This window comes from Protomyctophum bolini (genome assembly GCF_963924005.1).
Source record: "Protomyctophum bolini genome assembly, chromosome: 12".
NCBI lineage: Eukaryota > Metazoa > Chordata > Actinopteri > Myctophiformes > Myctophidae > Protomyctophum > Protomyctophum bolini.
The window spans coordinates 38,713,502-38,724,384 of record NC_137873.1 but is presented as its reverse complement, the minus strand read 5'-3'; the positions used below and the strand labels follow the sequence as shown (position 1 = coordinate 38,724,384).

Sequence of the window (10,883 nt, the reverse complement as noted above, 5' to 3'; positions counted from 1 at the left end):
TCAAGGCCTGTCAAAACACATTTTAGTCGACTAAATCAACTGTAGATTTAGTCGACTAAAATCGTATGACATTCAGTCGACTAAAACTAGACTAAACACTAGAACATTCCCAGGTGACTAAAATGTGACTAAAACTAAGTGAAAACTATTCAAGAGACTATGACTAAAACTAAAATAAAAAAACAACACTATGCTCTGTATATATGGCCTATACACCCCTATAGGTGGTGACTGTGCCAACCTGCTGAAGAACATTGGACCTCTGCCTGTGGACATGGCGCGCATGTACTTTGCAGAGACGGTCCTGGCCCTGGAGTACCTACACAACTATGCATCGTTCACCGAGACCTCAAACCTGACAAGTGAGTCCACATTCTAGCCTGAGATCAGATTCATACGAGGTTTCCACTGGGACACACACTGGGTCTGATTAACCCACTTCTGACCTGAGATCAGATTCATACGAGGTTTCCACTGGGACACACACTGGGTCTGATTAACCCACTTCTGACCTGAGATCAGATTCTAAAAAAATGTCAGTCGCTCTTTCGATTTTTCAAAAATAGCAGACCTATACAAGCTCATTAGCGCGCCACTCGCTGGCGCGCTATGAGCTTGTAAGATCTGCTATTTTTTCAATAGCTAAAGCATAACACGATGCTGACACCAAAATGGGTTCCCGTTCAGAATGGCTTAAACCCATTTTAGAACCTGAGGACGATTCTGCAAATGTCATCTAAGTCCATGTTTCGATGTCATGTTTCGTTCTCAAACTTTTTCATGTCAAGGACCCCCAAAAATATTATGTAATTGGCTGCTGACCCAGATCTGAAAATATCTTGTTCAGGGAGCCCCACCTTCCAGAAGCAAAGATTTAGGTTAAAAACGTATCGCCTCTGAAAGAATATATATTCAAAGATTAGCGCCACATTTTCACGATTTTCAAAAATAGCAGATCTACAAGGAGTGCCGCGCTACGAGCTTGTAGATCTGCTTGTGACATCTGCTTGTGATGTGTCTGCTTGTGACACATCAGGGGGCCGACAATCTGCATTCAAGATTTTCCTAGAAGCTTTGTCCTTGGTCGATTTGCTTGTCTACTTCCTGATTGGGTTAGTCATTTCGACCGGGTTTTTTCTTTCTTTCGACCAATGACAAAGCTTCTAGGAACATCTTTGAATGCAGATTTCGGCCCCTCTAGATGTGTCATAGAGACTACATTTGTGTTTTACTCATCGCTGGCTGTCTGAATACTAAAACAGAAATAAAAAACAACATTTTCAGAGAGTATATTTGCAAATTTTTTGCCATCTCCAGTTTCAGGGAGAAGCTGTTGAGGGACCCCTGCTCTGAAGCAGTGTTTAGAGATCATTTCAATTCCCTTTCCAATGTGTTTATGCTTGTTTTTCCTAATGTTTGTGTGTTTTTCTCTTTTTTAGTTTGTTAATCACTTCCTTGGGGCACATCAAGTTGACTGACTTCGGCTCTGTCAAAGATTGGTCTGATGAATATGACCACCAACTTGTATGAAGGACATATTGAGAAAGACACCAGGGAGTTCATTGACAAACAGGTTAGCTTCTCTCTTCTCTTTCTCTTTCTCTTCTCTTCTCTTCTCTTCTCTCTCTCTTCTTTCTCTTCTCTTCTCTTCTCTTCTCTTCTCTTCTCTTCTCTTCTCTTCTTTCTCTTCTCTTCTCTTCTCTTCTCTTCTCTTCTCTTCTCTTCTCTTCTCTTCTCTCTCTCCTCTCCTCTCCTCTCCTCTCCTCTCCTCTCCTCTCCTCTCCTCTCCTCTCCTCTCCCTCCTCTCCTCTCCTCTCCTCTCTCTCCTCTCCTCTCCTCTCCTCTCCCTCTTCTCTTTCTCTTCTCTTCTCTTCTCTTCTCTTCTCTTTCTCTTCTCTTTCCTCTTCTCTTCTCTTCTCTTCTCTTCTCTTCTCTTCTCTTCTCTTCTCTTCTCTTTCTCTTTCTCTTTCCTCTTCTCTCTCTCTCTTCTCTCTCTCTCTCCTCTCTCTCCTCTCCTCTCCTCTCCTCTCCTCTCCTCTCCTCTCTCTCTCCTCTCCTCTCCTCTTCCTCTCCCTCCTCCTCTCCTCTCCCCTCTGTTATCTTTACTCAATGTATTCTTTCCGTCCAGTCTCATTTTATCTGACCGTCTGACAGCTTCACTTCCACTTAGTGCTCCATTTAGACCATGCGTTTCCATTAGGGCGGCCAATCCGGCCATCGCTGAGAGCTGTCTGGGAAACAGAAGTTCCCTGGTTGGTCTCCAGGCGGCCGGTACAAGTGTCCCCGAGCAATACACCCCAACTACTATGTATGAATCCATTAATAGAAAGACAGAGAACTCTCGTCTTGGCACAGACAGGGTTTTTAAGCTCTACATACGAGAATTATCGAACGTGGCATCGATTGTGTTAACGGTGCGCCACTGCTCCTAATAGTTAGGACGTCATGAATGAATGCAGAGGACACATTTCAAGTACGTTAAGTTATGTATGTGCAAATGTTTCCCGGGGGACAGAAAAAGCCCCCAAAGGCCCGGCCTGTGACGACCATTATTCCTATTATTATTCTTTCCTGTATCTAGGTGTGTGGGACCCCAGAGTACATCTCCACCAGAGGTCATTCTTTCATGTCCTCCTCCCTGTGTATCTAGGTGTGTGGGACCCCAGAGTACATCTCCACCAGAGGTCATTCTTTCATGTCCTCTCCTCCCTGTATATCTAGGTGTGTGGGACCCCAGAGTACATCTCCACCAGAGGTCATTCTTTCATGTGCTCCTCCCTGTATATCTAGGTGTGTGGGACCCCAGAGTACATCTCCACCAGAGGTCATTCTTTCATGTGCTCCTCCCTGTATATCTAGGTGTGTGGGACCCCAGAGTACATCTCCACCAGAGGTCATTCTTTCATGTCCTCCTCCTCCTGTGTATCTAGGTGTGTGGGACCCCAGAGTACATCTCCACCAGAGGTCATTCTTTCATGTCCTCCCTGTGTATCTAGGTGTGTGGGACCCCAGAGTACATCTCCACCAGAGGTCATTCTTTCATGTCCTCCTCCCTGTGTATCTAGGTGTGTGGGACCCCAGAGTACATCTCCACCAGAGGTCATTCTTTCATGTGCTCCTCCCTGTATATCTAGGTGTGTGGGACCCCAGAGTACATCTCCACCAGAGGTCATTCTTTCATGTCCTCCTCCCTGTGTATCTAGGTGTGTGGGACCCCAGAGTACATCTCCACCAGAGGTCATTCTTTCATGTGCTCCTCCCTGTATATCTAGGTGTGTGGGACCCCAGAGTACATCTCCACCAGAGGTCATTCTTTCATGTCCTCCTCCCTGTGTATCTAGGTGTGTGGGACCCCAGAGTACATCTCCACCAGAGGTCATTCTTTCATGTCCTCCTCCCTGTATATCTAGGTGTGTGGGACCCCAGAGTACATCTCCACCAGAGGTCATTCTTTCATGTGCTCCTCCCTGTATATCTAGGTGTGTGGGACCCCAGAGTACATCGCCCCAGAGGTCATTCTTTCATGTGCTCCTCCCTGTATATCTAGGTGTGTGGGACCCCAGAGTACATCTCCACCAGAGGTCATTCTTTCATGTGCTCCTCCCTGTATATCTAGGTGTGTGGGACCCCAGAGTACATCTCCACCAGAGGTCATTCTTTCATGTGCTCCTCCCTGTGTATCTAGGTGTGTGGGACCCCAGAGTACATCTCCACCAGAGGTCATTCTGTCATGTCCTCCTCCTCCCTGTGTATCTAGGTGTGTGGGACCCCAGAGTACATCTCCACCAGAGGTCATTCTTTCATGTCCTCCTCCCTGTGTATCTAGGTGTGTGGGACCCCAGAGTACATCTCCACCAGAGGTCATTCTTTCATGTCCTCCTCCTCCCTGTGTATCTAGGTGTGTGGGACCCCAGAGTACATCTCCACCAGAGGTCATTCTTTCATGTCCTCCTCCCTGTGTATCTAGGTGTGTGGGACCCCAGAGTACATCTCCACCAGAGGTCATTCTTTCATGTGCTCCTCCCTGTATATCTAGGTGTGTGGGACCCCAGAGTACATCTCCACCAGAGGTCATTCTTTCATGTCCTCCTCCCTGTGTATCTAGGTGTGTGGGACCCCAGAGTACATCTCCACCAGAGGTCATTCTTTCATGTCCTCCTCCCTGTATATCTAGGTGTGTGGGACCCCAGAGTACATCTCCACCAGAGGTCATTCTTTCATGTGCTCCTCCCTGTATATCTAGGTGTGTGGGACCCCAGAGTACATCGCCCCAGAGGTCATTCTTTCATGTGCTCCTCCCTGTATATCTAGGTGTGTGGGACCCCAGAGTACATCTCCACCAGAGGTCATTCTTTCATGTGCTCCTCCCTGTATATCTAGGTGTGTGGGACCCCAGAGTACATCTCCACCAGAGGTCATTCTTTCATGTGCTCCTCCCTGTGTATCTAGGTGTGTGGGACCCCAGAGTACATCTCCACCAGAGGTCATTCTGTCATGTCCTCCTCCTCCCTGTGTATCTAGGTGTGTGGGACCCCAGAGTACATCTCCACCAGAGGTCATTCTTTCATGTCCTCCTCCCTGTGTATCTAGGTGTGTGGGACCCCAGAGTACATCTCCACCAGAGGTCATTCTTTCATGTCCTCCTCCCTGTGTATCTAGGTGTGTGGGACCCCCGAGTACATCTCCACCAGAGGTCATTCTTTCATGTCCTCCTCCCTGTGTATCTAGGTGTGTGGGACCCCAGAGTACATCTCCACCAGAGGTCATTCTTTCATGTCCTCCTCCCTGTGTATCTAGGTGTGTGGGACCCCAGAGTACATCTCCACCAGAGGTCATTCTTTCATGTGCTCCTCCCTGTGTATCTAGGTGTGTGGGACCCCAGAGTACATCTCCTACCAGAGGTAATTCTTTCATGTGCTCCTCCCTGTATATCTAGGTGTGTGGGACCCCAGAGTACATCTCCACCAGAGGTCATTCTTTCATGTGCTCCTCCCTGTGTATCTAGGTGTGTGGGACCCCAGAGTACATCTCCACCAGAGGTCATTCTTTCATGTGCTCCTCCCTGTATATCTAGGTGTGTGGGACCCCAGAGTACATCTCCACCAGAGGTCATTCTTTCATGTCCTGTTCCCTGTATCTAGGTGTGTGGGACCCCAGAGTACATCTCCACCAGAGGTCATTCTTTCATGTCCTCCTCCCTGTATATCTAGGTGTGTGGGACCCCAGAGTACATCTCCACCAGAGGTCATTCTTTCATGTCCTCCCTGTATATCTAGGTGTGTGGGACCCCAGAGTACATCTCCACCAGAGGTCATTCTTTCATGTCCTCCTCCCTGTGTATCTAGGTGTGTGGGACCCCAGAGTACATCTCCACCAGAGGTCATTCTTTCATGTGCTCCTCCCTGTATATCTAGGTGTGTGGGACCCCAGAGTACATCTCCACCAGAGGTCATTCTTTCATGTCCTCCCTGTATATCTAGGTGTGTGGGACCCCCGAGTACATCTCCACCAGAGGTCATTCTTTCATGTCCTCCTCCCTGTGTATCTAGGTGTGTGGGACCCCCGAGTACATCTCCACCAGAGGTCATTCTTTCATGTCCTCCTCCCTGTGTATCTAGGTGTGTTGGACCCCCGAGTTCATCTCCACCAGAGGTCATTCTTTCATGTCCTCCTCCCTGTATCTAGGTGTGTTGGACCCCCGAGTTCATCTCCACCAGAGGTCATTCTTTCATGTCCTCCTCCCTGTATCTAGGTGTGTGGGACCCCAGAGTACATCTCCACCAGAGGTCATTCTTTCATGTGCTCCTCCCTGTATATCTAGGTGTGTGGGACCCCAGAGTACATCTCCACCAGAGGTCATTCTTTCATGTCCTCCTCCCTGTATATTATCTAGGTGTGTGGGACCCCAGAGTACATCTCCACCAGAGGTCATTCTTTCATGTGCTCCTCCCTGTGTATCTAGGTGTGTGGGACCCCAGAGTACATCTCCACCAGAGGTCATTCTTTCATGTCCTCCTCCCTGTGTATCTAGGTGTGTGGGACCCCAGAATACATCGCCCCAGAGGTCATCCTGAGACAAGGCTACGGGAAGCCGGTGGACTGGTGGGCCATGGGCATCATCCTCTATGAGTTCCTGGTGGGATGCGTTCCTTTCTTCGGAGACACGCCGGAGCAACTGTTCGGTCAGGTGGTCAACGGTGAGAGATCGGATTTCATTAGTTACGTTTGTTATGATAAGCGGATGACTGAACCCAAATGCATTAAGCCACAAACAGGAAAGTTAAAAACCAAAGTATTTATTTTAGTCCAAGGCGGAACAAAATGGTAAACAGAGAATGAGTAGCTGTAATCTCAGGAAACTCAGGAGAGGCCAAACTAAAATAAATACTAAGTCAAAAAAGGCAAAACACTACAGAGTACAAGGCAGTAGTTTAAAGAGTCCAAAAAGCAAACATTCTGAACCTCTTGTGTCGTCCAAAAGGCCTTATAGAACAGAGAGGCTGTCACATCCTCCTTTTGGTTTCCACCGCGTGGAGAAAAAGGAAAAACGGACGAGAACGACGCACTAAATTCACAACAAACAAAAAAAACACCACAAGACACGAGGAGGACATACTGTAACATGACATTATGGAACCCTCCGGTCGGTACAACATTTTCCGCTCATAAATCCAAACCTGGTTGATGAGCGAGTCTCCGGCAACAAACGGCTTTCTTTCTTTCTTTCTTTCTTTCTTTCATTCTTTCTTTTTTTGGTTCCGTTTAGATGAGATCATCTGGCCGGAAGGGGAGGACGCGCTGCCAGCTGACTCCCAGGACCTCATCACCAGACTGCTGAGACAGAGCCCTCTGGAGAGGCTGGGGACAGGTCGGTTACCCCCTCCTCACTAAACACTCTAGTCTAGTTAGACTGCTGAGACAGAGCCCTCTGGAGAGGCTGGGGACAGGTCGGTTACCCCCTCCTCACTAAACACTCTAGTCTAGTTAGACTGCTGAGACAGAGCCCTCTGGAGAGGCTGGGGACAGGTCGGTTACCCCCTCCTCACTAAACACTCTAGTCTAGTTAGACTGCTGAGACAGAGCCCTCTGGAGAGGCTGGGGACAGGTCGGTTACCCCCTCCTCACTAAACACTCTAGTCTAGTTAGACTGCTGAGACAGAGCCCTCTGGAGAGACTGGGGACAGGTCGGTTACCCCCTCCTCACTAAACACTCTAGTCTAGTTAGACTGCTGAGACAGAGCCCTCTGGAGAGGCTGGGGACAGGTCGGTTACCCCCTCCTCACTAAACACTCTAGTCTAGTTAGACTGCTGAGACAGAGCCCTCTGGAGAGGCTGGGGACAGGTCGGTTACCCCCTCCTCACTAAACACTCTAGTCTAGTTAGACTGCTGAGACAGAGCCCTCTGGAGAGGCTGGGGACAGGTCGGTTACCCCCTCCTCACTAAACACTCTAGTCTAGTTAGACTGCTGAGACAGAGCCCTCTGGAGAGGCTGGGGACAGGTCGGTTACCCCCTCCTCACTAAACACTCTAGTCTAGTTAGACTGCTGAGACAGAGCCCTCTGGAGAGGCTGGGGACAGGTCGGTTACCCCCTCCTCACTAAACACTCTAGTCTAGTTAGACTGCTGAGACAGAGCCCTCTGGAGAGACTGGGGACAGGTCGGTTACCCCCTCCTCACTAAACACTCTAGTCTAGTTAGACTGCTGAGACAGAGCCCTCTGGAGAGGCTGGGGACAGGTCGGTTACCCCCTCCTCACTAAACACTCTAGTCTAGTTAGACTGCTGAGACAGAGCCCTCTGGAGAGGCTGGGGACAGGTCGGTTACCCCCTCCTCACTAAACACTCTAGTCTAGTTAGACTGCTGAGACAGAGCCCTCTGGAGAGGCTGGGGACAGGTCGGTTACCCCCTCCTCACTAAACACTCTAGTCTAGTTAGACTGCTGAGACAGAGCCCTCTGGAGAGACTGGGGACAGGTCGGTCACCCCCTCCTCACTAAACACTCTAGTCTAGTTAGACTGCTGAGACAGAGCCCTCTGGAGAGGCTGGGGACAGGTCGGTCACCCCCTCCTCACTAAACACTCTAGTCTAGTTAGACTGCTGAGACAGAGCCCTCTGGAGAGGCTGGGGACAGGTCGGTTACCCCCTCCTCACTAAACACTCTAGTCTAGTTAGACTGCTGAGACAGAGCCCTCTGGAGAGGCTGGGGACAGGTCGGTCACCCCCTCCTCACTAAACACTCTAGTCTAGTTAGACTGCTGAGACAGAGCCCTCTGGAGAGACTGGGGACAGGTCGGTTACCCCCTCCTCACTAAACACTCTAGTCTAGTTAGACTGCTGAGACAGAGCCCTCTGGAGAGGCTGGGGACAGGTCGGTTACCCCCTCCTCACTAAACACTCTAGTCTAGTTAGACTGCTGAGACAGAGCCCTCTGGAGAGGCTGGGGACAGGTCGGTTACCCCCTCCTCACTAAACACTCTAGTCTAGTTAGACTGCTGAGACAGAGCCCTCTGGAGAGGCTGGGGACAGGTCGGTTACCCCCTCCTCACTAAACACTAAAACACTCCAGGTGACTAAAATATGACTAAAACTAAATGACGTTTTAATTCCAAAGACAATGGCTAAAACTAAAATAGAAATGTGCTTCCAAAAACAACAACGCAATTTTTTTAATGACGGACGTCGCCACTACGACCACAAAATGTCCCAAGAAACTAGCTAGCCTATAAAGCCACCCAGTTTTCTAGCGCTCTGGGGGAAAAAAACAGAGAAGCTGAATTCTTTGTTTCGATTAGGCATGGTGGAGGGGTGCTCGTTTGAAGGCTTGTTTCTAACCAATCAGATTGCTTCCTCGAAACGACCTGTTGTATAATGTGTCTTCCCATCCCATCCCCCAGGGGGCACCAGCGAGGTGAAGATGCACACGTTCTTCCTGGGCCTGGACTGGACGGGGCTGCTGCGGCAGAAGGCCGAGTTCATACCGCAGCTGGAGACGGAGGACGACACCAGCTACTTTGACAGTTGGGTGGCACACCACACAACAGCTTTACATGAACCCATTTATATAGGCCTGACGTTGAAATAAATAAAAGACTCTTCTAAATCCTGAGAGTTTTGTGAAAATACCTCATGTTTCCGTATCAGTGGTGCTGCACTGTACGTACGTGCACGCACCAGGGGGGCAGTCAGACAGATATTTCGTGAAGCCACTGAGGAAATCGGGATTTCCTAGAAAGTTCATATAATGGCCTGTTGTGGCGCTGTCATTGGGCCCAAAAAAACCCCATAGCCCCATAGAAGTCCATGTATTTGGGCCCAACTTCACCTAGACTGTATTACCTTAATAAACATGGTCATGAATACTTTCTGCTTCCAGTCACTAGTTTAAAGTCTCATTTCTAATGTCATAATATTCTTTTTGGAAAATTATGGTCCCATTTATTAAAAAAATGACCATAAAGTCGCGTATGTTCTGAGGGGCACGGCTACCGTTACAGTCTATGAACGGGATCCCCCACCCACTCGAGTCAAAATAAGAACCAACGGAGAAGAAGGGGGGAAGTCCCGCCTCGTTGTCTGGGCCAGCCAATGGCCAGCTGGGCCAAAACGGATCTAGAAAGATGGCGACTTACAATACAAGGACTGACAGGCTTCATTTTACGTTCATGTTAGACCCGGAGAACGCTTTGTCCATATTTTTTACAGTCTATGGCACGCAACACTCTTTCTCTCAGGTGGCTGAAAGCAACGCATACAAAATGACATATCTGTGTGTGCGTGCATGCACACACACACACACACACACACACACACACACACATACACACATACTGTACACAGTTTTTTATCATATTGTGTAACTTCATTTTTGACATAATCTTTTACCGTTATATTTTTCCTGTTTTTGTTTTCAGCCACCGCCACCAGCGTTTATAAAAGGTTTCGTGACATTTATTTTCATTAATTATTTTATTTTTTAGGTTTTATAACCGTAATTATACCCAAACAACCTGAACTTTGAACATTCAGTGTATTTTCTGTGGCCTGCAGTGATTTTCTCTGTCTGTGAAGCCTTTTGAGCTGCAGTCAGGCAAAACAGTGACAACAGTCTGGACAGGTAGAATAAAGTGGTCACAGCGTCTCCCATGCCTCGTTAACATGACGACTGTGTGTGTGTGTGTGTGTGTGTGTGTGTGTGTGCTCGCGTGTGTGTGTGCGCGTGTGTGTGTGTGTGTGTGCGTGTGTGTGTGTGTGTGTGCGTGTGTGTGTGTGTATGTGCGCGTGTGCGTCTCGCAGCCCGTTCGGAGCGCTACAGCCACCTGGACTCTGACGACGATGACGACGAGACCAACGACGACGAGTCGTCCCTGGAGCTGCGGCAGTTCTCCTCCGTCGCCCATCGCTTCAGCAAGGTGCCTACTGTACTTACTGTACCTAGTGTACCTAGTGTACACCGCCCCCCCGCGTCCAGCTACATGTACCACCCAGGGACGTGCACGCATAGACATCTCAGCCCCTGCCCCCCTTTTACCCCGTCTGTAAAGCAACTGCCCTCTCCAGACCATGAATGCAGCCGTTTACTACACATGGTCTCCTGGACTTGAACACAGTATTTTTTTTTGCGTTGAACACATTTAGTTTATAAATCCATGTCGTTACACATGCACACCGCATCTCCACTAGCTAAAAGAGTGCTGGGTTGTGGGCTATGGACCAGAGACTTAATGCAACGGCAGCAAAGGGCATTAGGGCTATGGACCAGAGCCCTAATGCCCCTAATGCCCCGGCAGCAAAGGGCATTAGGGCTATGGACCAGAGCTACCCGGTGGATATGTTTATCTGCCCCCCCCCCCCCCATTCCAATGCACCAGCGCTCGCCCAGCAG

The 10,883-nt window shown here is 49.1% G+C and overlaps 1 protein-coding gene across 1 annotated transcript in view; it reads left to right on the top strand.

Moving 5' to 3' along the window:
• LOC308325652 (microtubule-associated serine/threonine-protein kinase 3-like) overlaps positions 1 to 10,883 on the top strand; it is a 106,742-nt gene that overhangs the window by 80,678 nt on the left and 15,181 nt on the right. The window contains 8 exon segments of the mRNA XM_080778212.1: positions 225 to 329; positions 332 to 362; positions 1,440 to 1,485; positions 1,487 to 1,573; positions 6,032 to 6,197; positions 6,767 to 6,868; positions 8,896 to 9,018; positions 10,295 to 10,410. Of these exon segments, the coding sequence (XP_080634338.1) occupies positions 225 to 329; positions 332 to 362; positions 1,440 to 1,485; positions 1,487 to 1,573; positions 6,032 to 6,197; positions 6,767 to 6,868; positions 8,896 to 9,018; positions 10,295 to 10,410 (776 nt within the window).